The sequence below is a fragment of the Fomitiporia mediterranea genome (genome assembly GCF_000271605.1).
Source record: "Fomitiporia mediterranea MF3/22 unplaced genomic scaffold FOMMEscaffold_7, whole genome shotgun sequence".
Classification (NCBI taxonomy): Eukaryota; Fungi; Basidiomycota; class Agaricomycetes; order Hymenochaetales; family Hymenochaetaceae; genus Fomitiporia; species Fomitiporia mediterranea.
In genome coordinates, this window is record NW_006760392.1 from 2,343,467 (window position 1) to 2,369,487 (window position 26,021).

Below are 26,021 nucleotides of genomic sequence, written 5' to 3' on the forward strand. Positions count from 1 at the left end.
TTTTTGATTGTAGTGCAAAATATACAAGTTGTATCTATCTCCATGTCCGAAATGATTAATTATGATGGATCCGCGTGTTCCCAGCTTCCGTCCGCACTGGAAGGACTTTTCGAGCGCTCAGCGCTTCCCGAGCCCTCGCCCTCCCTCTCTAATTCAGAAGGTACGTCGGAATAAAGTGGTTGAGGTCTCTCCTCATCATCCAAAAATCCCGAATGAAACCCTAACTCCTGATGTTGAGCTAAAGGCTGTCGCAAACCAGTCTCTTCATCCGCATATTCATCATCTGAAACCTCTCCAAAAGCGTCGTACAACTCTTTCGTGCCTGCAGGCCTCCTACCTCTTCCGTCAATTGTGCGCATAGACACTTCATCGCCTGCGACACTCCTGTACTGTGCTCGACGTGCAGCGCGTCGACGCCATAGGAAGAAAGCCCCGCCAGCAGCACCACAAATAATGACCGCACCAACCGCGCCAAACACCCATTTGGAGTTCTTGACGAGGTTGTACATGCCAGGGAACCAACCTTCGTCCGCCGTAGGTGCCATTGACTCACTTCCCGCGGCTGCAGTTGTAGTCGCCTCTGCAGCGTCATTCTGCGCACTTGAGAATGCCGGTTTGCTAGCTTCGCCCTCTGCGCTGCCGTGATCGCCCGGAAGATGCTCTGTCGGTTTCGGGTGAACCTTGCTGATTGTCGCACTTGGTGAAGGTGGGGGAATGTCATTTGGATCCGCTGGAGGTGGGAATGGTGTCTCAGGGTCTGAGAGCACGAACGTCCGTGCTTTCGAAGCATCCTTTGTTGAGCCCCAAAGTGTCATTTGCCATCCTAAGAAGCTTCCATTCTGGTCTTCGGAATTTTGATCGGAAATCCGGATGGTCCAATCACCAACTGGGTTTTCCTCCCTGTACCACCAAAAATCGTCAGAACACATATTTCATTGGTGAAATACCGAATTCCTACCAGTGCTTGACTGTCATGAATGTCCAACCCGGGTAACCGTCCTTATCCGCGTCGTATTTCCGTCTCGCAGCGAGGACACTCTTTATCCCATTAGGACTAACAACCTCAACCTCAACATCGCCTCTCCTCGTGTGTTGAATCCAGACCTTAACCGTGATATGTTCCAACATTTCAAAATTAGTCTCTTGCAACATATCCGCCGAGATCGTAGTCTTGCTCGTGACACCGCCAGGACCAAGCGGTTCTCCGCCACTCATCTTCCCTTCGAGTGTCATAGTCCCGTTATTTAGTTGTATTGGTGTCGTATGTAACCATGTCTGCGGCTTTACGAGATTCCAACTTCGTGCTGCCGTTACGAAGGCGTATGCGTCTAGACTTCCATAACCGTATTTGTAGCTGAAGCGCCTCCCAGCTGATGTGTCTTCCCAATCAGGGTCATCCTCATTGATCATCTTGGCGGTGTGTACACAGAGGTATTGAATGTCTCTCCAGGTGAGATCAGGCCTGGAAACTGCACTTTAACACAGGCATTTCTCCCTATGTTTGAAAATAGAGACAAACCTCACAGACAGAGCCAGAGCAAATATTCCAACGGCGTTAGGCGCTGCAGCGGATGTACCGCCATGACTATGCGAGCACTTGTCTTTCCCTACGTCTGTTGTTACCTATAAGTTTAATTCAATGAAAAGCACGGCTTCAAAGAAAAGCAAAATGCACAATATGTTTCCCACTACCAGAGCTGTAGGTAACAACCATATTCTACAGAAGGGCATCAGCGTAAATAATATAAATGGAGTAGCAGATTGGTCCTCACTGCTGCACAAGCCTCTGAGTAATATGGATGAAGACCCTTATAGTCAATAGCAGCGACAGTTACAGAGTATATCGAGTTGGTATATCCATCAAAGTTACACTGGTCACCCTGCGCCCCGCCATTCCCACTTGCGAAAACAAAAACTGAAAATTACACGGGTTAAGCTTTACTTCCGAGAAAGAATTAAGGGATTTACCAGAGCCCTTGCCACCACGCCCATTAACGATACCATTAACTACAGCTTTCTGTATAAGAAAACTCGGACCCTCCATTGATCGACCGTCGTCTGATGGTCCCCAGCTACAACTGTATATAGACGTGTTTTGGAATCCATAGTTGAGCGCAGCAGCCTCGTCGACATCCGAGATCGGTCCAGACCTGTATCTCCGTCAATTTTCGAGCTTCCACAAAGAGCAGCATCACACAAAGACGTACAATATCCTGACCCCTGCAACTTTGGAAGAATAAGCGATTCCAACGCCACACACATCATTCTTCACCGCAGCAATCTGTCCTGCACATCGTGTCCCATGATGATCATCAAATAAGACAGGTTTCGGTAAAGGGACGTGCAAGTTGAAGTCATAAGAGTTAACCGGGTCCTGTACGAAAAAGGATGTAGGAATAGGAAATAGTCGTCAAAAGCGGAATCACAAATATAGCGACTTATAATACAACTCACGAAATTAGCTGCCAAGTCGTCACTCTCATAATCTAACCCATCGTCTACCATAGCAGAAGTAACACCATGACCTGTGATACCCATATCCCACACTGGAGCGACGTTCACCATATGTACGGGGTTGTCATCGTTAACCAAATGCCACTGGTCTCCGAAGATAGGATCTACTATCCCTTCTCGTTCAGCAACAGCACTTGAAGACATATTGAGCCAGTCGACAGTCTGACGCGATACGAAATTACTGTCATCTCGTTTAACGCGTTTGCGGAGAGTCTGCAGCGCAAGATGTTTGACAGCCTTTGAAGCTCGTGCGACTTCAGGCTCGAGGTCATGTACAGATCGTTTGCGAACGAGCGCGTCAAGTACGTCCCGTTTCTGCCTCCGTTGATCTTCTTCTACAGATTGCCGTTGCCTACGAACAAGCCAATGATCTCGTAGCTGCCCAGCCTGCTCTACCAACTCTAGCCTCAAAGCATCAAGAACGTCACGTAACGGAACAGACGGATCGTGTTCAAGAACGAAATATTCATACGCATCGTAATTGCGTTTGGCAATAGTATGTGACGACGAAGAAGCCCCGACATCCACGATGATTGAGTGAAGCAAAGCTACCAGAGCCAGCGGTAGGTATATCCTCATCGTGAGGAACAGAGCGGCCTCGTCGCCGTCGGCCTGAACGCGCGGGCCTTGTTAGCAGGGATCATCGTGGGAGCACACATCGGCTGTTAAAAAACGACGCTTCTTCTCAAGTCATTTGACATATGCAAACTAACAATAACAATACAACGTGTAAATGCAAGATACCAGAACATGTCGAAAATGCAGATAGGATGGATTATAATCAAAAAAAGAAAAAGAGAAAAAAATCCAAGGGAAGATGCATAAAATCTGGTCATTTTCAGGTCGGCTCAACTGCCTCACAACCAGTTAGCGCAAAGCCGATCTTCTTGACGTCCCCATCCGAAATCTCCCAGCTCCTAACAGCAAGATCAAAGTAGGGGCCATATTCAGGCTCAACCTCCTCTTTGCGCTTCCACCCCTCATGTACTTCCTCAATGTTCCCAAGACAGCCTTGTAATCGACGCTGTAATGCACGTAATGCATCGTGGTTTTCCTTCAGATCGCAGGGCTTGAGACCTCGGAGGAAGTATTTCTACAGATCAGACATAAATAATCAGAAATAAAGAGGGATAATAAAGTAAATTGAAATCCTCACAGCTTCGTCGTGTCCGTGAACGAAAAGCCTTTCACCCTCTTCATCCTCAAGAAGGAAGAAAAACCTGTACTCCCACTGAACATGCTCGCCCATTATGTCCTCGCACACGGTGCAAGCATTATAGTTATCCTTTATACTGTAAAATCAAACAGCAGTCAGTATGATGATTTCTACGAAATGTCATATCATACGTACTATTGTTTACATTTATTGCACATACGGACGGTGAAATCACATATGTCCAGTGGATAGAAATCAACAATACGAGCAATCAGGCGAAACTTGTTCGGGTATCTCCATTTTGAAGCGGCTTTCACTTGTTTGATCCTGTATAGTGGCTGATCTGTGTGCCGCGATACGATTGCTTTTGACGTGCTGACAGAAATCTTGAGCTCAATCGGGTGTTCCACTGCAGGAGAGCTTCTTCGGATAGCAGGAGAGGTTTGGCGGCCCTCCGAAGTCTCTTTCTTTCGTCTGAATGATGGGACTAGTCAGCCAAGGTTTGCATGAAACTTGAGACTACTTACCCAAGAAGTGCAAGAACAGCAGGATTGTCGGACTTCTTCACACTCATCCTCGTAATACGCTTGTTTGCAAATTTGAGGTTACCCTTCAAATCGCCGTCATGCTGGCGTGAAATGCGAACATCCGAGAACATATAAACACAGCCGATTTCCATGTCCCGGACGAATTCGTCACCATCCCAAGCACCAATTTGTAACACGGTGACTGGTGAGCCGTTGAGCTTCCGCTTCAATCCTTCAGGTTTGAATGAAGCAAGCAAAGGATTCTCTGTGTAGTCGGTGACATACAAGTCTATTAACGTATCTCGCACGTTTACCCGGTATAGAAGCTGTAAAAGGGATTTCTTAACTGTGAATTTCATTGTAAGAAACTATATACTTACCTCTGCGATGACGTGATAGTGACCCGGCTCTGAAATGTCTGAAAGACATGACTCAGCATGTTCGCTCCTTCTGCCATCCTGTAATTCATTCGCATGCTCCCTAAGATAGGCTTCTTTCCGCCTATAACCATCGGCTTAATAAAAGAAAGTAATGTGGTGACAGTCTACGTACTTCAATAACTCCTCCAAGTGCGCATCGCTATCATCATCGTGGACTTCACGAAAGGTCGCACCGTAAAGTTCTGCTTCGAGGTTTCCAGTGCTACCAACTTTGAGGCGCATGTTGTTAATGGACCAGTATGTACCGGCTTGCATTGTATCGAGAATGGCAGGATCGATTCTGCCCGTTGACGCATGCATGCCCCACTGCCCATAATATCCTTCAATACTGCGCTGTGGATGAGGCGTGTAGTCTGTGAATACGAGCATCGTCTGGAACGAGTCAGCTTCCTCAATCCTCAAAATCTGTGGTGTGTTACTAATGCATTAGCGACATGGTGAGTGGAAGAGAAGTAGAAAGACAATATACCTCAACAGTGGCATTGAAGAATTTGTCCACTTCGCACGTCCCAATCAAGCGATGTTCCAGACGAATTGGCGTATAATCAGCAATCTGGATTGCTCCACGCATTTCTTCTTCCCTCACTGCACGCCACCACGCACCGAGTTGTACGATATAATGCAGTTCAGCGGAATTAGGTTTGTAAGAAGCATTGGCCGCAGAAAATGTGGGACTCTGTGGTGCGTCGTCACTGTCCTTTGGATAGTACAGTTTACCAGTGTCAGGATTGTACGCAACCCATTTCAGTCGCTCAGCGTACACTGTTCCATTCACCGATTCTTTCCAATCTGCTGCCCTCACGCTACGCAATAGGAGAGCGTGACCCTTGTCTGCTGAAGGCAGAAGGTGTTCAAATCCCTGTTTCATAAAGCACGTAACTTTGAAGTTCGAGCCGTTCTGAAATTTTGACGGATCAACTAGTTGCAGAGTAACCTTGAAATCTGAAAATAATCTTAATTAATACTGAAACTAGGAGACAAGCTGTAAAGCATACCATCTCTTCGGGTGCGGACGGGTTCCTCGACAGAGACCACGATCCCAATGACATTATAAGAATTGTTTCCCTGTATTGCTTCCAGAGGCGGATAAGCGCCCATCTACTTCTTGGTAAGAACATAGAACCACAATTCAAGGTATTGGCAGACATACCTCAGTTACAAGACCAGCAACTAGATCCAAAGCTGGGTCACGCTTAGGAGGTGAGGGCTCCCTCTCGGTAGTACTGCTAGCCCGTTCTCTTTTACGCTTCTTCCTCTCAGCTCGAGTTGCTTTTGGTCTTATTGCAAGCCCTGAATCTCCTGATTCTGCGTTCGATTCAAGCGGCGTGCTGCGAGTTCGCTCGTGTCTGGTATCTCGCTTTTTGGGTTTCTTCGTTCGGCGGTCGACTACATGTGCAGTATTACTATCTGAAACATCCAAATCGACGTCGTGGGGAAGTGATTTGCTACCCTGAACGATACTAGACTGAGCAAGTTCTCGGACGTCCTGTCGCATTACAAGATCGGCATCGGCATCGGCATCACCACTGCTAATCGCAACGGAAGACTCAGGGTGAATAGCATGCAGATTTCTTCCGGGCGTTTCTGGGAAAGGCGTTGAAGAAGACGAAGAAGCTCTAACGAGGTCACTATCCTTTCGCATATCAAGGGGACTTGGAGCTTCAGCTGTGGCAGGCCTTATTGGAGAAGACATGAACCAATCCTCAACAGGTGGCTCATTCTCGATTACCCTCTCTGATCGAACTTATAAAAAAATTGTTCTGTTAGCTGCGGACGAATTAATTAAATGAAGAGTACTCGCCTTGCCACGAGTCAATAATTTGGCCGGCTTGTATCCCCTTCCCTCCAGTCATAAACTTAACAGCAGCGCCATCTTTGAAAACGAGGTTGAAAGACAAATGCCCTGGCGCAGAGGTTCCACCTTTCAGCCGGGAGAGACTTGCGCCTCGCAGTGAAATTCGAACGGCTTGTTGGATTGAAAACGTGAATAGAGCATGTTCCGGGCACGTTATAGATATTTGCAGTTGCCTTCCTCCGCGAGATCTGAGTTGAATTTTGCTTTCGGGTCTGCCGCCAAAAATCATGAAGGCTTGTCCCGCTATCCAACCGCGTTCGGCGTCATCTGTCTCAGTGGTTTTAAGGACCTGCTCGATATCCGTCCAGAGTACTTCCTTCGATGCATCCTCAAAGTAGTCATTCTCAGAGGTATTCAGTCGCTTTGCTGGTCTCTCATCCTCCATGCCCATCGCTGTCCGAGGTACAATGGTGCGTGAGTGGGGAGTATCCAGCTGCGCCAGTTGAGCAGTCTTAACCACGGTACATGGTACAGTAAGTGTGACTGGGCGTGTTGTAACGCAGCATGATATTACCTTATTTGGAAAAGTAATTAGGCATAAATATCACTGCCTCGGCTGCGCGGCGTATACAACTTCTTTCTCTCTGACTCCTTTCATGTACTATTATCAAGTGGGAGGTCTAGGTGCACATACTAACATATGGTCTGATATGTCCTTAATATGACGCGCTTTTCTCATAACTCATTGACGTCTATAGGTATCCTCCTTATGATACCAATGGGCAGTCCAATTTCATATTTGAGGCACTCTCAGCCTATAATCAAGCTAGCACTGATCCGGACGAGAAGAAAAAGGCGTCGATTGAACTTGTCCTTGGCGTATTGAGTAACGGAACATCCTATTTGCTCGTCTGCCAGGCACAGATGAATTATATCCGACTTTTCGCGCCCAATGCTCGGAGTCCACCTCCTCCAAGGCATGCCTCACTCTATGCGTCGTTATCACCAATTACGTTTCATTCTCCTGAAGAGCTTCAGGCAAAATTGAAGACTTATGTACCAAAGAAAGGCAAGGCGCGCGGGAAGGACTCTTCCCAGGCCAACAAAATGTACGAGCAAGAAAATCTAGCTCGGGCGCAGTTTGAACATCAGCGGTATCAGAATATTCCTTCCGCAGCGACTACTTATTAACTTCGCTTTTTCAGGCTCTTGTGGCACGCAATACGCAATCCTATCGACAACGACGAAAAGCTCAAAAAGTTTGGACTCTGTGAACTCCCTGTATGGATTGCCTCCACTTCATTCGTGTCTCTTGTGCTACAAACGTGGCAATTCGACACCTTCGAGAAACGGAAAAATGAACCTACTGTGCTAGCTCTGGAGCTCGCAAGCGTAAAATGCCGCGAACTCGATCAAGATAACTACGCAGATAAACTGGAACACCCAATCCAACGGGTCAAGGTCCAAGAGCATGCTGCTCTTAGCACTGGCCCGATAACGGTATTTATTTGATTTTCTTCTTGCCGCTAGCTATGGTTCTAATATTCTAATAGTCCTCTAGAGAAGTGTCTAACACGGTAGTAAAGAAGGCAGACCTGAGCAAGCAACTCAATGAGTTCTTTGCATCTATCGATTCAAAGCAGGATTTTTTGCTTGTCTACGACGCAGAGGTGACTCTAAATGCCCTAAAGAAGCTAGGAGTCGATGTCAGCTCCTACGAGCAGACCGGGATATCCACACTGCTCTATGGGCAACGCCAGCAACAAGTGGACTCTTTGAATTACAGGGCTGACGGACAAACGGACCATCGAGATGACCACCGTGTATATTCGAATAAATATCAAAACGTCGCAAACGGTTCTCGGTCCGATCCACGCATGCGGTCTCGCTCTCCACGACGTCAAGACACTCCTTGTCGGCGTACCTATTCTCCATTAGCCCGTGACAATCCTGCTACCGAGTTCCGGGACTCATCAAGTGGAAACGACGCAATCCCTATCGATTCAGATGGCGAAATACATGAAGATGAAGATGAAGATGAAGATGAAGATGAAGATGAAGATGAAGATGAAGATGAAGATGAAGATGAAGAGGCGGAGACTGCAGCACCAGCAAAAATATACGTCATTGACGTTCAAGCACTCTTCCTAACACTCAGGAGACTAGAAAAGCGTAGTCTCGGTGGATTACATGACCTAGCCAGTCGTTTGGATATTCCAGTTGATCCGAACGGGAACGACTGTCTGTGAGTACTGTTTATGTTCATGAAAAAGATGGATTTTACTGAGGTGATTGCAGGCTCCTGATTGAGGCGTGGAGGCGCATGGCGTCGGGCAACGCAATTGATGAACAATATTCCGAACGCTGGCCCGCAGGTGGATCCGCCGCTTCTGCGACTAAAGTCAAACCGACTCCAGACTGTGCGGGGCCTGGGACTATTCAAAATGTTGCATCCGCAGAAACAAATGACGACGAAGAAATGGACCCCAATGATATAGTTGTCAATCGTTCTGCTCAACCCCCTCCCGCAAGAATCGCGGGTGTACTGCGTCCGCCAGATTCCGACTCTGACGAATCTGATTATTGACTTCTCATGGACGACCACAGAATCTAAAGTTTATTATTATTGTACATATGTACCAAGCCAGTGCTGCTTTTACTTTTTGCTTCTGAGTTTTCTCCGCACTGCTTGCTTGCTTGCTACTCTCCCGTGTCCCCTGTGCTGTCTCATTGTGATTCAAGAAGCTGTATTGATCTTTCTGATTTATTAATTCCGTTTGTAGAATAGAGATGATGCTTAGTCCACTCGTAGTGCTTTCTTTCGTCGATATTGCTTCCTTGCTCTGTAGCACACAGCCTCCCTGTCTCATTACAACTTACAAAAATGTATATATTTAACCGCTGTGAACGTGTACCTCCATTCGTAGTGACAAAATTAGCACGTTTGCCTGATCGTGGTTGCAGAGAAACGGAGGATTTGAAATCAAATGCACCGAAATTTCCCTATTCCGGCAACGGGTAACCGTGCCGCCACACCTCACCTTTACTTTCGCAAAACGCGCCGCCTGACACACGACCAACTTTCCTCCTTCTCAATACCTCCGAGTTACAGCACACTTCTCCGTCTCCTTCTAGTTGTGGCTTAGCTTGCTGAACCCTCTACTTGCTTAACTATACCGTGCAGATAAATAAGCAGTAACGCAGGAGAAACGTCAGGTCGGAGAAGATGGCTACCCCGCAGACCCCCGCGTCAGCGGACTTCTCGTCTTCCCCTCTAAAACGTACCAAGATTGTCCTTCTCGGCGACCAGTCAGTAGGAAAGACCTCTCTCATCACTCGGTACGTTTCCACATATCTTGTCGAGGTAAAACGTGGTGAACTTACTAACCTATGACTTACTCGCTTAACGTGTACTCGCGTGCGTGTGTGCGTGAACACAATGAAGATTCATGTACGACACCTTCGACAACACGTACCAAGCGACTATCGGGATTGACTTCTTGAGCAAAACGATGTACCTCGAGGACAGGACTGTGAGGTTGCAGTTATGGGATACAGCGGGTCAGGTACGTTTAATTCTAATTATCAAATTCCGTAGAGAGAATGCGCATGGTGACACACGGCCGCTACGCTTTGTAGGAACGATTTAGGTCTCTCATACCGTCGTACATCCGGGATTCGTCAGTTGCTATCGTAGTTTTCGACATCACAAGTTCAGTCGTATTTACTCGAGTCTACATGTGTTCGGAGTCCCGAGCTGACCATATTTATGCTACTCGGCTTTAGACCGCCAATCGTTCCTGTCTACAAGGAAATGGATAGACGAAGTCCGCTCAGAGCGAGGGAACGACGTAATCATCGTCTTAGTAGGCAACAAAGCTGACCTCTCGGATAAACGGTGGGTCTCACATATCTCAAACCTTTCCGTCATGGAATAACTCGCTTATTATTGTTTACACAGAGAAGTTACCCTGGAGCAGGCACAAGAACTAGCAGACGAGTTAAAAATCATGTTCATGGAAACATCCGCAAAAGCAGGCCATAACGTAAAGAGTCTATTCCGAAAGATCGCTTTGGCATTACCGGGGATGGAGAAGGAATCTGCAGCTACGGATGCAGAGAATAACAGTGAGTCTCATCTGCATATGCCGTCTCCCGATAAAAATGGCTTACGATTCTTCCTTCTTACGCGCTATTTTATTTAGAGGTCGACGTAACCAAGCCAAACGAGAACGAAATCCCAGAAGCGTCGAATTGCCAATGCTAAAAGACATGCTTCCATATCCATATGGTATGATATGGTTGGTATTCATTACATGCCAGTTGTTGCTTTCCTGTTTACCTTTTACCTGTTTATAATACACTTTCCTTCCTATTGTTGTATGTTTCGGATACCTGTTTTACAAGATATATATATTTGCATTTGCACATCGTTCCGCTGCTGCGATACCTCCCCTTATCCACGATTCATTGTGTTACCTGCTCCACGAGGGTTCGCATCTGTGAACTGCGCCCATCTCTCGTCTTCGCGTCTCTTCTCTTCAGCCTTGTCCTCGCCCGAACGTGTGCCGTCCATCTCGGCGTCGAGAGCAAGTTGTTCTTTCGTTGTCGGAGCAGCGGCAGATTGCGGACTGGAAGATAATATTAAAACGAGTGAATGAGTAGCAAGTTTACTTATGAGAAAATTGCTCACCCTCCACCAGTAATAATATTCCCTCTTCGACGCTCTTCTTCGAGGTATTCGTCGATACTCATTGTTGGAAGACGGTGGTCCGGTCGGAATACCTCGCTTTGGAGACGTGCTCGCTCGCTCGCACCAGTAGGGAGGATAGTGAAGGGGCGAAGAGGCTAACATGCACAGTATTAGAATCTCAGAATAAAAATAGAAACCATTTGTGTCCTTACTTTTCCGCTGACATTCAAAAGAGGGCCTTGTCTATTGAGTAATGACCCTGACGGAGCATGAAGTCTCCAATCATCTTCCTCGGTACGTCGCTCTGATTGTTGTTGGCGAAGTTCCTCTCGAGGTGCTTTCGCAAGTAGTTCGAGCTCTTGGTCGATACTCTCCCAATGTGCCGAAGCTTGGGCCCATTGAAGTCGGAGAAGGAGTAAGATCGCCTCTCGAACTGCGTCTTCATTATCTTCGTCCTCGCTATTTGTAGTTGGTAAAACGGACTCTACGAGGTCATATGTGTTGGACGGGTCAACTTCTGGCAGTCTTCGACTGGCTCTCAAGGCCTAGCGTTCTGCGTTAACTTAAGGCAAGAGATATTGAATATTGATTGACTCACAGCTATTTTGTTCTTGAGGTCCCTCTCTTTCTTAAACTGGGCAATCTTGGTCTCCCGTCGTTTCGCTGGATCCGTAATGTTCGAACTCTTGCGTCCATATAGTTTCTTTTCCTCTTCTGGAATTACACTGTACGAGTCGAGCAGCGAAACGAATGACCTGAGATGTGCCTTCGCAGTGTATAAGCATAAACATGAATAAACCCAAATAGTTGACGTACTTGGGCCCTCCGTAGTCGAACACGCCTATCATCCGGGTTCGTGGACCTTGCACCTGCTTCTAACTCCGCAAGGACAAACGGCACAGTCATATAAGCCAGATCTTTCGTCGAGACTTCCTCGAGGGTCTCATTCGTGCTGAATAGAGACAAAGAGCCGATGCGAGACGAGAGTATGTGGAGATCCGCAAGTGCAGATTCTACGAGTTTCTGCGTACGAAAAGCCAAAGTTATGAATACCGCGCGCGGAAGTGAGCTCAGTCGGAACAGCCGACCTGAGTATCATCCTCGATTGTTGATAGAGAAGAGGCTTTTGAAGCTGCCTTGAGTGCGCGTGAATAGAGAGACTGCAGAGGGATTGAGGATTCGGAGTCAGACATGGTGGTCACTGAGTGAGGCAGATCAATTTATTTATTCCACGCGACTGCATACAGTTTGAGTTTCGCGTCAGAATTACGCGCCGTGTAATTTCCTTGCCTCAACCACCATGAAGCTCTCAGATAAAATCGCACAACATACCTCTTCCCGTCCTTTCTTCACTTTTGAGTTCTTTCCACCGCGAACAGATGAGGTGCGCACTGATGTCTTGTATATGTTTTCTTGGAAAATTTATTCATGTCAAACTTCACAGGGCTTCGCCAATCTCCTCACGCGTGTTTCGCGCATGTCCGAGCTCGATCCGCTCGCCGTCAGCGTAACCTGGGGTGCAGGAGGCACAACAAAGGATAGGAGCCTTGAGCTCGCCGAGATCATCCAAACTGAACATGCTATCGACACACTCATGCATTTAACATGCACGAATATGGAGCAGGGTCTAGTTGACGACGTTCTAAGGGTATATTCTCGCGTATCTCTAGGTACAATGCCATACTGACTCATTACAGAAAGCTAAAGAACGGGGAATCGAAAACATCTTAGCTCTACGAGGAGGTATGCAGCCCATCCCTATCGCACACTCTGACATCGGATAAATCATAACTCCCTTAGACCCACCCCGAGGAGAAGAGTACTGGATACCCATAGACCCGCGTTTCACACATGCTATTGATCTTGTGAAGTACATCAAATCCTCTCCGGAATTTTCTTCCAGTTTCTGCATAGGAGTTGCAGGTAAGTCTCAGGCGAACAAATATCAAACCGGCATCTATATGCTGACTGAATGCAATTAGCTTATCCTGACGGATATGTAGAGTCCGATGTGGACGAAGATACAGAACTGGAGTATCTCAAAGCTAAGGTTGATGCTGGAGCTGAATTCATCATAACTCAGCTATTCTACGACGTCGGTGGCTTCTTAAAATGGTTAAGAAAAGTACGGGAGAAAGGTCCGAGGATCCCATTATCTCATTTCTTTAGCTCATTAATGCTCATATTACTGTAAAGGGATCAATGTTCCCGTCATCCCAGGGATCATGCCGCTTCAAAATTACGCAACCTTTCTACGATTAACCAAACTCTGTGGGACGAAGGTTCCGTCAAAACTAAAGCTCGATCTTGAGCCTCTACGGGTAAGCTTTTCTAAGAACATTCCCGTATTTATTCGCACGCATATATCCACATAATTCTCTAGCACGATGACCAAAAAGTGAAGGACTATGGCGTAACACTCGCAATGGACATAATCAGGCGACTAATCGACTCCGGGGATGTCAGTGGTGTTCACTTCTGTACGTTAAACCTCGAGCGGAGCGTACGAAAGGTGCTTGAAGGACTTCAATGGATCGGAGGCCCTCCGAAACATGAAAATAGACTCATCGTCGTCCGTATTCCCTCTTTATCCGTTCTAAAGTACCCTTTGATAACCAAAACGAAAAGGACCCAGCAGACGAGATACAAGAACCACCCGAGTTCACTATAAAGCCTCACGATGCAGCACAAACTGCTACAGACAAGTTATCGACGAAACCTCTACCTGACATACCTGAACCGGGTAAAGGAGAGGTTAACAACGCTTCGACTTGGGATGAGTTCCCGAATGGACGGTTTGGTGATTCTAAGAGTCCTGCGTTCGGCCTTCAATTGGATCCATGGAACTCTGGTGTTCCGAATAGCCTTGGCGTATCGGTGAGTCTCAATACCAAATCCACCGTTAAACCTGCCTAACGATCTCATCTTGATTTCGCAAAACAGAGAGCAGAAGCACTAGCGCGATGGGGCAACCCCAAGTCTCCAACAGACCTCACAAACCTCTTCCTCGCACACTTACACTCTAAACTCTCCTCCACACCGTTCTCACCCTACCCACTCTTACATGAATCGCAACTCATTCTCAAACACCTGGAAGATCTGACACGTCGAGGCTGGTGGACCGTGTTCTCGCAACCTGCAGTAGACGGCGTGAGTTCCTCAGACGAGGTTTTCGGCTGGGGACCTGCGGGTGGGTATGTTTTCCAAAAGGGATTCGTCGAGTTCTTTGCGGTGAAGGAGGATGTGGAGTTATTGGAGAGGAAGATAAGATGTAGAGGTGATGGATGGGTGGATTTCTTTGCTGCTAATGAGAAGGTGTGTTTCTATCGCATATTGTTCTGGTCTCGTACCGGTATAAAACGAATGACAATTTGGCAGGGAGAACTGCGAACAAACGTCCCAGAAAGTGGTAGGAACGCTGTTACATGGGGTGTCTTCGCAGGACAAGAAATCGCACAGTCAACAATTATCGACAGGACTTCGTTCCTCTCCTGGAAGGTTAGTCAGTCACGCATCCTCCTCCTTATTTCTTCCTGGCAACATAGTAATGATGTACTGAATTTTTTTAATACTTGTCATCTAGGAGGAAGCATTCTCAATCTGGGAACAATGGTCGCTCGTGTACCCACCAGACTCAGCTGAACGGAGGTTCCTCGAGTCAGTTCGTAGTGAAAGGTGGCTTGTGAGCATCGTACACCATGACTTCAAAGATTCTTCCAAGTTGTGGAGCTTCATATTGGATGAATAGCACGATACGCAGGCCAGGGCGGGAAATGCAATGACTCAGTATATCAGTATTGTACATTCATTTGGATAGGATGTGTTATGTATAGATAACGGGAAGGTATAATTGATAGACAATAAAAAGATAGATATGAAATGCAATACAACCTTACCGCCTACAAGTACAACTCAATAACAACAAAGAAAACAATGGACCTAGCAGCGTTATAGCTCAACATCCTCGTCCCCCTCCTCCGCATCCACATCTCCCTCCGAAACATCAAAAGAAGTCCCATTCACATTCCGCCCATCATCGTCCAAATCCTCCATACTCGCGTCCAAATCGTGTTCTTCCTGCTCCTCCCCCTCTCCTTCTCCTTCACCCTCTACATCAACGTCACCATCAGCTTCACCGTCATTGTCGGCTTCACCTTCCTGCTCCTGCTCAGACGGGTTCTCACCCTCGTTAACACCAGACATCTGGTCCCCTTCTCCAGAATGTGCCGAACCGGACTCGTCCGTGTCCGTTTCCGCCTGCTGAAAAACATACGTCAATACCAATAACATAATAACACGGATAAGTGTTGAAGTTAAATTAATAATAGAGGGAGAAGGGAGAGAGGGGGGTTATGTGAATGAATGAGAGACGTACATCATTCTTCTCCTCCTGCCTCGTAAGTAACCTCCCAATAACTCGTAAATGCGTGAACCCTCGCGTTTGTACTGCGTCTTTCCACTAAATACCCATCCATCATCAACCCGGCGTTCATATCCATACAAACAAGTACTACAGTTCGAAACAAGGACGCACCTGCATCTCAACTTCTTCCTCCTCCTCACTCAACTCCTCCATCTCCATCCTCAAGTTCCTCCTTCCTTCCATCCCCATTCCCATCCCCGATGATGAATTAGAGTACGGAGGCAAAGGCATCGGATGCGGAGTTGGCACTTTCGGTAAGAACAGCGGTATAGCTGGGAGTCGAGGTATAAGTGTTGGTGTTACTGTTCCCATTGTGGCATGAACATAGGCATAAGTATAAGTATAAGTATAAGTTTCAGTATGGAGTTGTTGAGGTGTAAGTCAAGATTACTGAGCGAGAGCGGAAATTGAGAAAGACCACAGTTCAAATGCCTTGAGACGCGACTTGAGAAACGCGTCCGTGACGCGTGAAATTCAATCTCCGAGACAAACTTCTCTTTGAGTCTCTTGTGTTATGAATACCTTCCAACCTCGAAGTCAATTCACGCACGAGGAATATCCTCCATAATTTTTTTAATATTCGACCCACAAAAAACTGTACAAGTATACATGTATGCTTCAAAGCTTGATTTCCTCAAGAGAGAAGAAAAATGGGGAACGAAAAGAGAGCAATCATAATCGTACATAGCGATATTCACACAGCGACTCGAACAAAAAAGAACCGGTCCAGTTCGAGAGCTTAGAGACTAGAAAATTAATACCTTACGCACGGTCACAGCAGAACAAACGAGTAGACGAGACGGGACAAGAAAAGAAACGTGCAGGGATCAAGAAACGAGAGAAGAGAAGAGGGACGAGACTCAGAGCAACCGACAACAGGCACAAGAAAGAAAGTGCGAGAGAGGAGGTACCAAATTTCATTTTGACAATGACACAGCCCGCTTCGCCGACTTCTTCTCCTTATCCCCAGAAGAAGCACCAGTAATAGCAACACTCGAACTCCTAGCCAAGCTACTCGACTTTCCCGACGTAGGACCGCCTGTTCCCGGACCCACCGACTTCGTCCTCCCCCCCCCTCCTCCGGAATGAGGTGCTGCACGAACAACAGGCAGCAAAGGCATCTCCTCATCCACGTTCACCTGCCTTGCCTGCGCAAAGAACAACTTCGCTGGTCGTTGAGAGATGTTCTCGATATAATACGTGTTCCCTCGTGGAATGAGGAACATTCCTCCTGACGCTATTACGAAACTCGTTCGGTGGACTTTGAGGTTGATGGCTCCTTCGATGAGGTAGAATATCTAATTCATTGTTTATCAGAACGGAATGAAATTCATTTAATGGTTAGTTGATTAATAAGTGCGAAGGATGAGAACGAGACACTCACATAAGTGTTATCCCTACTCGCTTTACTAGGTTTCCTCCCATTAACAGGTACAATCAACTCCCCAGCAGCGATGAAATCCCCATCTCCGAATATCTTCTGGTACAAGAACTCGTTATTCATCGCTGGTTCGGGTGTAATCATCTTCGCCGTGAACACCAGTCCTATACACGCAACCACCATAAATACCTCCGTTCAAGCAAAGCCAAAAAGGAAGGTAAAGAGAGACATACTTCGTTGAACCTCCTTCCCACTATGATAATCCAACACAACACCCGTCGGGTCAGTCTTATCATCCCACCCTTCCTCAGGATTGAACACAACCACATCCTCTTCCTCCTCGTCATCACCTTGCGGTGCTTTACTCCGACTACGTCTAGTTCGTTTGCCTTTACTCCCAAGCGGACCCGTAGGTTCCTTCGGTATTCGAATGATACCCTTGATGACGGGCACCATTGACGTACCGGACTCTCGTCGCCCGTATACGACTTTTTCGCAGCGCCACCAATCTAGGGGTTTGTAACGTGCGCGAGTGCCGCGACGGACACCGTTTGGCATGATGTTTTCTTGGTTTTCTTCATGAGAGCATATATTCAGAAATTCTTCCCAAAATAGAGATTGAGTAAGGCACAATACTCACCTAAAGGCTGTAATTCCATCCGCGCTTTCTTCGGCCTACCAGGCTTCTTCTTCTCCTTCAGCGCTTGCTCCTCGCTCCTCGTCCGTTTTTGAGATTTCGAACTTTGGTTCCCTTTGCTATCCTGCTCTTCCTCGCCTTCGGCGTCGGTGTTGTCGTCAAGTTCCCTTAAGCCTCGCTCGATTTCCTCCTCCAATGCCATTTCCTCCTCTGCTACACTTTCCTTTTGTCTCGTTGGTTTCTTCTTCTTTTCGATCCTTACGGGTGGGGACGATATTCGGATGTCGTCCATGGGAGGTGGGTCGGTGTCGTCTTGAGCTATTTCTGTGAAGCTTGTCCTTGCTGCGACAGGTGATGACGACTCAACGGCGGGCCGGTCGTTACCATAACCCCCGAAGTCGTATCCCATATCAAAGTCATCTCCAGGTGGAGGGTCTGGTAAAGGTTCGTTGTCACTCTCACTGTCCTCTGGGCTGGAGGGGACGACTGTTTGGTGAGAAAGGTTTGACTTCTTGCGGCCTAGTGGCGTGACTCCACCAGAACCATTTGCTTGTGAGCGCATACGTTGCGAGGAGGTTGAAGGACGAGGTGAAGGGATGCTATCAAAGTCAATGTAGGAAGAGCGGTTCGAGCTGAGACCGGTGGCAGCGGAGCGATTCGCGCTCGACGGTGCACTCGGCCGAGGGGCATTATTGAAATAGACATTCGGGCTGTCTACACCAATACCTGTAGTCATAGCTAGAGAAACAAAAGTCAAAAGTCATCCCGGGCATTAGCTCCGTGTCAATATACCCAGTGTAACGGAAGCATATTATTACGCACTATCGTCAATATCCATAGACATCTCACCGTTTTCGTCAAACTCATCTTCGTCCGGAGGGGTCAACTCTCGATTATAATTGCGTCGACGTCCGCGCATATGTGGTGGTGTGAAAGCATCTGCTTGGTTAAGTACATCGTCGAATTTCTCAAAGCCATCTGAGCGACGGTCGACTTCGCGGACGTTGAAGCCTGTCTTCTTTCCATGTGTTAGGTCGTCTGCTCGGAAGGGGATGTGTGCTTTGGTAGTGCGTCGGGCACCGTCTATGCTGCTCTTGCGTGGCTTGGACATTGAGGGCGGGCTTGAGGAGGACGTGCGCCGACTTGCTGCACGCGTCTGTCACGGCCAATTGTCGACGCGGGTGGTTGGTCACTCCCTTCACGCGCCTTGTCCGTAGCGGGTAAACTCTTGTCAATTACATAATTAGATAACGTGACTGTACTGTGTCAGCGATCGTCACTCTCATTTCACTTTCACTCACTCAAATCTACTGTGTTGACACTGACCGCCATGGCTGCTCTCGCTTCGTGAGTTATCTGCACTCTCTCCTGGCTATGATACTGATGTGCTGTCTTTAGATTCCTTCCTAACCCAGTATATGCTCCGACTGTCTCCGATGATGAGGACGAGCAACCACAATTTGTCGCTTCTTCAACAACTGTTGTGACCAGACAGGCAGTCCCACCGTACGGCAAACGAAAAGGCTGGAAACCAACGTCTCAGTCAGACTACGGTGCGTCTATTCTCCATGTATACTCAATCGAGTGTCTGCTGACAAATTTCGCAGGCGATGGTGGTGCCTATCCTGAATGCCATGTCGCACAGTATCCTCTCGAAATGGGCAAAAAGAAGGCTTCCTCCGGGAACACACTTGCATTACAAGTCGATGGTGAAGGAAACGTACGCTATGATGCTATTGCACAGCAGGGTCAACGCGAGGGCAAGCACGTACAATCACAATTCAAGGATCTTGTACCACTTTCACACCGGAAAGACCTCGATGAAGCCGGACGTGCTATGGAGCGCCCTTCAGAGGATGAGGTGGCAGAAACTGCAGAACGTACCCGCCAAGCACTAGAGAAGCTCGTCACCGGAAAGATCAAGTCCGCACAAGTGAAGAACGTTCCCGATGGCCAGGGAAAATCGTCGTTCATTCGGTACACTCCCGGCCAGCAAGGAGGCTCCAATGGACTTAAGCAGCGTATCATCAAAATGACTGAGGTTGCGGAGGACCCTCTCGAACCGCCTCGCTTCAAGCACAAAAAGATTCCTCGAGGTCCACCGAGTCCTCCACCTCCTGTTCTGCGTAGCCCGCCGCGAAAAGCCACAGCACAGGAGCAAAAAGAATGGATGATCCCACCGTGTATCTCAAATTGGAAGAATAACAAGGGTTTCACTATTCCATTAGACAAGCGTCTTGCCGCAGACGGCCGTGGTCTTCAAGATGTCCGTTTACGCTTTATTTTTATTGGGGTGCTTTACTAACACAGGACCTTTTATTTAGGTCCATATTAACGATAACTTTGCTAAATTCTCTGAAGCGCTCTTCGTCGCAGACCGACATGCGCGAGAAGAAGTAAGACAGCGTGCTCTTATGCAACAGAAGCTTGCGCAGAAAGAAAAGGAGGCAAAGGAGGAGCATTTGCGATCTTTGGCACAACGAGCCCGAGAAGAACGCTCAGGAATCCCTGCCCGACCAACTGCAGTGTCTACCACTGCTATGAAAACAGGTTTGGCTGGATATGGCAGCGACAACGAATCAGGTTCGGCATCCGAAGCGGAATCTGACCGAGGAGGGAGACGCAGTGAGGAGGACGAAGACAGCGCAGAAGACGAGGAAGCACGTCAAGTTCGTGACGAGATGCGCTCAGCGAAGCGGCGCGAACGTGAACGTGAGATGCGTATGAGTAATATGGGTACAGAACAACGTGCGAAGATGCTTGCGCGTCAGCAGAATCGCGACATTTCTGAAAAAGTTGCACTTGGACTTGCGAAGCCGACAATGTCGAAGGAGTCGATGCTTGACTCGCGATTGTTCAACCAAGAGAGTCTAGCGTCCGGTTTTGCGGATGACGATGCGTACAACTTGTATGACAGGCCGCTTTTCCACGGTTCGACGGCAGCAGCGGCGATTTACAAAGCGCACGGGAATATGGCGGAGGGGAACGAAGACTCATTTGGGGGCGGCACGGAAGAGGGTATCGGGAAAGCGCTTGATAATGATCGGTTCGGACTTGGGAAGGCGCGTGTCGGATTCGAGGGTGCAGAGGATCAGGAGGTCCGAGAGGGTCCTGTGCAATTCGAGAAGGACACGACTGCCGACGTATTTGGCGTGGACGAGTTTTTGGATGAAGCGAAAGCCGGCAAGAAGCGGGGACTTGACACTTCAGCGTGAGTTTCATATTTTTCTCGTTTTGCATTTTGCCTTGTGACGTTTTCTGACACGCTCAACAACAGTGGTGGAGCTCGCAAACGGCAGCAGCTCGAACGGGCATCGGAGCGAGAGTAGAAATAAATACACTGGATATTGTTTTACTTCTATAATTTCTTTTACAATGCTGTAGTGTAGTGTCGTGTGCATGATGACCCAATATTATTTTTTGCGTAATTTTGCGCGTTTTGTTTGTAGTGTCGCGGGCTAAGCGACCGGAAGTAGAAGCGAGCCATGCCCAAATATAGGACCGCCCGATCTTTTACATTAGACGAGAACGGGCTCTGTTAGTCTCAGTCTCCATCTCTCCCTCTTTCCCTTTCTCACTCGTTCTCCCGATTCCCTCGCATTCACATTCGTCGTCGTTCACGTTGACGACGCTTGCTGTAGTTAAAGGCGCCAATAATGTTCGTTCATTTCACTACATTTTCATTTTTTTTCATGCCAAGAGCCGTACGTTGACAACAACAAAACTCTACTTCTTATCCCAAAGGGCGCACCGTGTCGTAACGCCGGTCAACCTCAAGGAGCGTATAGCTCTCCTACAGCAAAAAGCCAATTCGAGTTCACCGCATGCCTCTGGTAGCGCGACGTCGGGGTCGGCAGCAGCGGCTGGGGCGGGGGCTTCAGCGTTAGGATCACCCAATGGGTCCGCGTCTTCCTCAGCTGCAAACAGCCCAGCTGGCTCTGGCTCAGCGCTACGGGAACGCATCGCGAAGTTCGAGCAGAAGGGTGGTGTACCCGTCCCCCGCGGGTCATTTGGCATCGGTGCTCCTCCACTACAGTTAGAACAAACACACGAGGGCTCTGCAGCACGCAAACGGGGAGAATTGTATGGAAACCGTATTGCGAGTGTCAGCCGCGCAACTCCCGCAGTTGGCCTCGGCTCCCCGCCTTCTGCGATACGGCATCAGCTTACAGGAAACGCGGCTGTAATTTCTGCAGCTGCAAAGTCTCTTGTACCTAGTATGAGTGCTGGTTCGAATTTGTCTGTTGAGCTTGGGGACGGGTCGCCCGTACGCAAACGATGCGTTTCCACGTCGGGCTTGGCGGGCATCGTATCTTCTTCCAGTTCTGGTGCCTTCTCTTCGAGCATCTCAGGCGACACAGGCACATTCGACGATGACGGGAGCAGCGCCGTGCTTGATGTGCAGATGTCTACCAATACTATGCAGCTATCTATTTCCGACGACGACGAGGCGAAAACTCAAGCGCGTCGCAGCTCTATCTCAGGTGCAGACGCAATGCGCTCAGTTGTTTCTGTCTCTGATTCTTCGGTCTCGGATACGGATAGTGATAATAATGCTCGGCAACCTCTGGCGAATGCAGAGGACAGCCGCATGTCTCGCACAGTTGGAGAGAAGGACTCGATGGCATCAACGAGCATTGATGATCACGATCACGTTACCCCGGAAGATCAACACCATCAGTCCGTCGCCGAGCAACAACGTGCGGATAGCGTGCCTCCATCGGACATTAACAACGTTCAGTCAGCAGAACCAGAACCTGGGCCAGACGCGTCGCCGCGGCCGGAGACAACCGAAGGAGAATCAGCACCAGCGGAACAGGAGGACGAGAGTTCAGTCAAGACTCCCGTCGTTGCGACTTTCTCACCTAATTTAACTGCTGCTGGGTCGCCTCCTCCCGCGACGTCGGAAGACGCGTCATCACTTTATTCGGAAGCTCAGGAGATCACACTTGATCCGCGACGTCAAGTCGATTCGTTCTATTCGGATATATCGAGTGTGTCGACTTCCCTTACGGTCTCGACTTCTCCACTTTCTGCGTCACTTGAGGTTGGTGAGCGTGCGTATTGCGAGCCGCATAAATACGTTGTGCTACCGCCTTGTTCCAAAGACGAGACGAAGGTAGACACGCTCGAGCAGGATGGTATGCAGTCTGCTGAGAGTGCGAAGGATTCTGAGAACGTGCGGGAGAGCTTTATTTCTCCGAGTGATTCAGTATCAGTCCGTGACATCTCAGGGACCTCCGAGAGGCGGGACTCTACGCAAACCGTCAGCATTCCGAGTAGTGTCCCATCACCAACTTCGGCTTCACAGAAAAGCCCTCTCACACCTCAATCTACCGGTTCAGGTTCTTCGCGTCGACGTAGTCCTCCCGCGCCCTTAAATCTCCAGAAGGACGAGAAGCACTACGTAGAACCTTCCCTAGAACCAAAGTCCGCACCAAAGTCATTCCATGCTGTCGTGCATGGCAAGAAGACGCACACTTCTGCTCCAGCACCTCCTACAACGCTCCCTCGATCAACAGTCCCAAGAACGCAAGTAGTGGTGATACACCCGAAGACGGGTGATCCTGGTACACCTGGTTCTCCAGACCTTTCGGCACTCGTTGCACAGGCTATGTATCTCGAGCAGAGACTCACTGGGGGTGATGGCGAGGTGAGGACACCGCGTCCTGATGCGGAGGGATTTCGATCTGTACAGCAGTTGGGGAATGCGAATGCAATGAATGGTACCAAGCCCCAAACGTCACACGTCAAGTTCCCGAGTAGAGTAGGTGTACAATGGCCTTTGGAAGAGGTGATGGATATAGGACCTGCTCCACCTCCCAAAGATCCAAGTCCTCTAACGATCTCTCAAACGAGCACGACGAATACAAGCGCAGGTAACCGAAAAAGCTGGAGTCGGTCATCAGGGAACGCCTCTTCCGAAGACTCCGTACCAGTGCTTACACCTCCATCACCAACCTTCGACCTAAGTAATCTAAATAACCTGAGTAGTAACCCACCACTATTCGACATCGGCATGGGTATCGGTAATGGACACAGCTTGGATTTGGACGTCGGCTCGTCAATAGAACAACATTCCGACAAACATTCGATAGGCTCAGGTTCAGGTCCCTCGTCGCCGGGCCAGTCGTCCTCTACGTCTATTCGGAAGAAATCGCTTGATAGGTTAAGGACGAACACGATGCTTGGGAGGATGTTGTCTCGTTCCACCGGGAACGGTGGGAAGTCAAATTCATCGAATTCAACTCTCGCATTGGCAGGAGGTAAGTTTAAATAAATGTTTTTATTTATCATTTCCCCTGCTGAGCATGGCTCGTTCGTTTGTGACCGCCACGGCTCGCAGTGGTGGCAGGTGACGGCGGGCACGAGGCTGACTGTGTTCCCCGATCCTGTTTGTAGGTGTAGGTCTCGATCATCACGATCTCGAGCAATTTGCGTACACCAACGAGACGATAACGACTGCACCAACGACGACGACTACCACACCGACTTCCGATTTAACAACATACACGTGTGATTCTACCCCTACTTCTGTGACGCTTTCCGCCTACCCTTCCTCCACTGTCCTCCCTTCTTCATCTACATTTTCGTCCCCCTACCCATCTCCATCCCCATCAGCGTATTCTTATACGTCTTATTCTTCTCAATCTTCAGCGAAGAGTAAGAGCAGCACGATAATAACGTCGCAACAACAGCAACAACTTCCGAGATTAGCCAAGTACGAGAAGCACGACACGCCGGACGTGCCGCGCCCCGTTTCGGTCGTCTCAGCAGTCTCAGTTCTATCTTCAACTTCTGCATGGTCGTCGACTGCTAGTCCGAGCCCGCTTGATCCGGAGCTGTTTGATTCGTTTCCTGATGTGCCGAAGGATGTTCCTAGGAATGTACCCAGGAATGTGCCGAGTAGTTTTGAGTCGGATCGGAGTGAGGAGGTGAGGGATCAGATTGCGAGGGAGAGTCGGGAGAGGGAAAGCATCAGGCAGGCTGAGAGGAGTGAGGATTTGTGCAATGACCAGGTGGAGCGAGAGAGAAAGGAGAGGAATCCTTTACCACCTACGCCGCCTTCGAAGTCGCCTGTTCTGCGTATATCGCGAGCGCCTTCGCCTCCTACCCATTTCCAGCACAATCCCAACGCGAACGCACAACGACAATCTGTGCCGTTCCCTCATTCGCAGCCACAATCTCCCCCTCCGCCAACTCCACCGAGTAAAGACCTCCATTATTCTCTAAATAACGCTCATCACAATTCGCATTCTTACATCCTCTCGGCGTCGAACTCCTACTCTCCTGCTCCACCATCCCCATCACTATCTGCCTCAGCATCTACACTCTCCCTCTCAACAACAAACTCCCATCCCTACTCAGCAGCACGCAAGGCCAAATCCAAATCATCCCTCCGACTCCCTTCGTTCTCGGTCCGTTCACACCACCAGCGGGACGAATCGTCGTCGAACGCCTCTATGAACTCCAACTTAGACCCACAACCACCTCCATCGAGCTTCCCCCACTCTCACCCAACCTCATCTTCGTCTGGCAAATCCATCTTCAGCTCCTTCACCCGCTCACTTTCTTCCTCAAGGACGAGGACGACGTCCACCTACTCTCGTGCTAGGGTGAGTAGTACAGCGAGTCGGATGAGCGTTACTTTAGGGTTAGGATTTGGTGGTGGGAGTGGGAGTGGGAGTGCAGATGTGAGCGGGGGAGGAAGTTAGCTAGTTAGCTAAACTAGAACGTTGAGGTTCATCAAGTTGTTGGGTTTACTGGATTGTCAGACGGGTTGAGTTGCTCAGATTTTGTCAGTTGTTATCCTTTACCTTTTACCTTTTATCTTTTACCATTCTTTTCTCTCCCTTTTTTTCTCTCCCTCTATTTCGTTGATTCGAGTTTAGCTGCTCTGGTTTTTGGTTTCACGTAGCCAGTCGGTCCGTCCGTCCGTTGGTTTCTTGCTTAGATTTGCATGTATATATTCTTTCAATTCTTCTTTCCTCTCTCCCATCCTAGTCATCGTTGTCGTCGTTGTCGTTCCCACCATTTCATTCTTCCGCTTTCCCTGCCTTACTTTCCTGCATTCATTCGTCACTGTCATACATTTTGGATATATAAGCATACTCAACAAACTTGAACAACACCAATCACCTATCACCTACCACACCCTTCCTCTCTTTACTTACTTAACTTACTTAACGAACGGTCATATCATGCATCCATTCGCATTCGCATTCGCCTTTCTCTGGATTTAGACAGGCTGAATATTTTATTCACTCTTTTCATTCTCATTTACTCATTTACACACCTCGCATAATCTTCAATCTGTCCCTTTTTTTCTTCCTCTTGTTTATTTTTTTTGCTCTGAATCCGATAGTAATCCAAGTGTCTTGTATATTATGAGATTATTGCATCTGGCATTTGCATATCTGGCGTTTATGTGTATGCTTAAAGTCTGTGTTCTTGT

The 26,021-nt window shown here is 48.4% G+C and overlaps 9 protein-coding genes across 9 annotated transcripts; 5 read left to right on the top strand and 4 right to left on the bottom strand.

Annotated features, from left to right (window-relative positions):
• Window position 1: 1 nt before the first annotated feature.
• On the bottom strand, window positions 2-3,105 carry FOMMEDRAFT_124597 (uncharacterized protein). Its single transcript, XM_007267612.1, has 8 exons — window positions 2,455-3,105; window positions 2,208-2,374; window positions 1,969-2,150; window positions 1,773-1,915; window positions 1,676-1,717; window positions 1,520-1,623; window positions 959-1,462; window positions 2-900 (listed from the first exon to the last, which is right to left on the bottom strand). The coding sequence occupies exons 1-8, from the start codon at window positions 3,091-3,093 to the stop codon at window positions 60-62; spliced, it is 2,622 nt and encodes an 873-aa protein (XP_007267674.1). The 5' UTR covers window positions 3,094-3,105; the 3' UTR covers window positions 2-59.
• A 2,895-nt stretch (window positions 3,106-6,000) lies between these two features.
• FOMMEDRAFT_168761 (uncharacterized protein) lies at window positions 6,001-6,883 on the bottom strand (the record flags this gene model as incomplete). The annotated part of the gene is made up of 2 exons (XM_007267613.1): window positions 6,001-6,380; window positions 6,439-6,883. Coding segments are annotated over 2 exons (825 nt in total), but the record flags the coding sequence as incomplete, so codon positions are not given.
• A 205-nt stretch (window positions 6,884-7,088) lies between these two features.
• Window positions 7,089-9,270, top strand: FOMMEDRAFT_168762 (uncharacterized protein; the record flags this gene model as incomplete). Its single annotated transcript, XM_007267614.1, has 5 exons — window positions 7,089-7,135; window positions 7,191-7,586; window positions 7,638-7,932; window positions 7,986-8,677; window positions 8,731-9,270. The coding sequence occupies 5 exons, from the start codon at window positions 7,089-7,091 to the stop codon at window positions 9,017-9,019; spliced, it is 1,719 nt and encodes a 572-aa protein (XP_007267676.1). The 3' UTR covers window positions 9,020-9,270.
• Window positions 9,271-9,518: 248 nt separating this feature from the next.
• On the top strand, window positions 9,519-12,272 carry FOMMEDRAFT_109518 (GTP binding protein). The gene is made up of 11 exons (XM_007267615.1): window positions 9,519-9,771; window positions 9,878-9,998; window positions 10,072-10,144; window positions 10,219-10,330; window positions 10,394-10,560; window positions 10,638-11,063; window positions 11,126-11,280; window positions 11,338-11,670; window positions 11,724-11,891; window positions 11,942-12,148; window positions 12,214-12,272. The coding sequence occupies exons 1-6, from the start codon at window positions 9,659-9,661 to the stop codon at window positions 10,697-10,699; spliced, it is 648 nt and encodes a 215-aa protein (XP_007267677.1). The 5' UTR covers window positions 9,519-9,658; the 3' UTR covers window positions 10,700-11,063; window positions 11,126-11,280; window positions 11,338-11,670; window positions 11,724-11,891; window positions 11,942-12,148; window positions 12,214-12,272.
• A 153-nt stretch (window positions 12,273-12,425) lies between these two features.
• Window positions 12,426-14,873, top strand: FOMMEDRAFT_88181 (MTHFR-domain-containing protein; the record flags this gene model as incomplete). Its single annotated transcript, XM_007267616.1, has 11 exons — window positions 12,426-12,509; window positions 12,570-12,773; window positions 12,823-12,868; window positions 12,926-13,048; window positions 13,108-13,263; window positions 13,322-13,446; window positions 13,509-13,697; window positions 13,754-14,006; window positions 14,085-14,440; window positions 14,504-14,623; window positions 14,709-14,873. 11 exons carry the CDS (start codon window positions 12,426-12,428, stop codon window positions 14,871-14,873), a joined length of 1,821 nt encoding a protein of 606 aa, XP_007267678.1.
• Window positions 14,874-15,073: 200 nt separating this feature from the next.
• On the bottom strand, window positions 15,074-15,860 carry FOMMEDRAFT_29327 (uncharacterized protein; the record flags this gene model as incomplete). Its single annotated transcript, XM_007267617.1, has 3 exons — window positions 15,074-15,385; window positions 15,501-15,584; window positions 15,660-15,860. The coding sequence occupies 3 exons, from the start codon at window positions 15,858-15,860 to the stop codon at window positions 15,074-15,076; spliced, it is 597 nt and encodes a 198-aa protein (XP_007267679.1).
• A 605-nt stretch (window positions 15,861-16,465) lies between these two features.
• On the bottom strand, window positions 16,466-18,677 carry FOMMEDRAFT_86864 (uncharacterized protein; the record flags this gene model as incomplete). The annotated part of the gene is made up of 5 exons (XM_007267618.1): window positions 16,466-16,846; window positions 16,933-17,093; window positions 17,163-17,504; window positions 17,609-18,276; window positions 18,385-18,677. 5 exons carry the CDS (start codon window positions 18,675-18,677, stop codon window positions 16,466-16,468), a joined length of 1,845 nt encoding a protein of 614 aa, XP_007267680.1.
• A 216-nt stretch (window positions 18,678-18,893) lies between these two features.
• Window positions 18,894-20,973, top strand: FOMMEDRAFT_124612 (pre-mRNA-processing protein 45; the record flags this gene model as incomplete). The annotated part of the gene is made up of 5 exons (XM_007267619.1): window positions 18,894-18,913; window positions 18,965-19,119; window positions 19,174-19,832; window positions 19,891-20,777; window positions 20,844-20,973. The coding sequence occupies 5 exons, from the start codon at window positions 18,897-18,899 to the stop codon at window positions 20,893-20,895; spliced, it is 1,770 nt and encodes a 589-aa protein (XP_007267681.1). The 3' UTR covers window positions 20,896-20,973.
• Window positions 20,974-21,162: 189 nt separating this feature from the next.
• Window positions 21,163-25,863, top strand: FOMMEDRAFT_21020 (uncharacterized protein). Its single transcript, XM_007267620.1, has 3 exons — window positions 21,163-21,224; window positions 21,311-23,832; window positions 23,913-25,863. Coding segments are annotated over exons 1-3 (2,580 nt in total). The 5' UTR covers window positions 21,163-21,222; the 3' UTR covers window positions 23,969-25,863.
• Window positions 25,864-26,021: the final 158 nt, after the last annotated feature.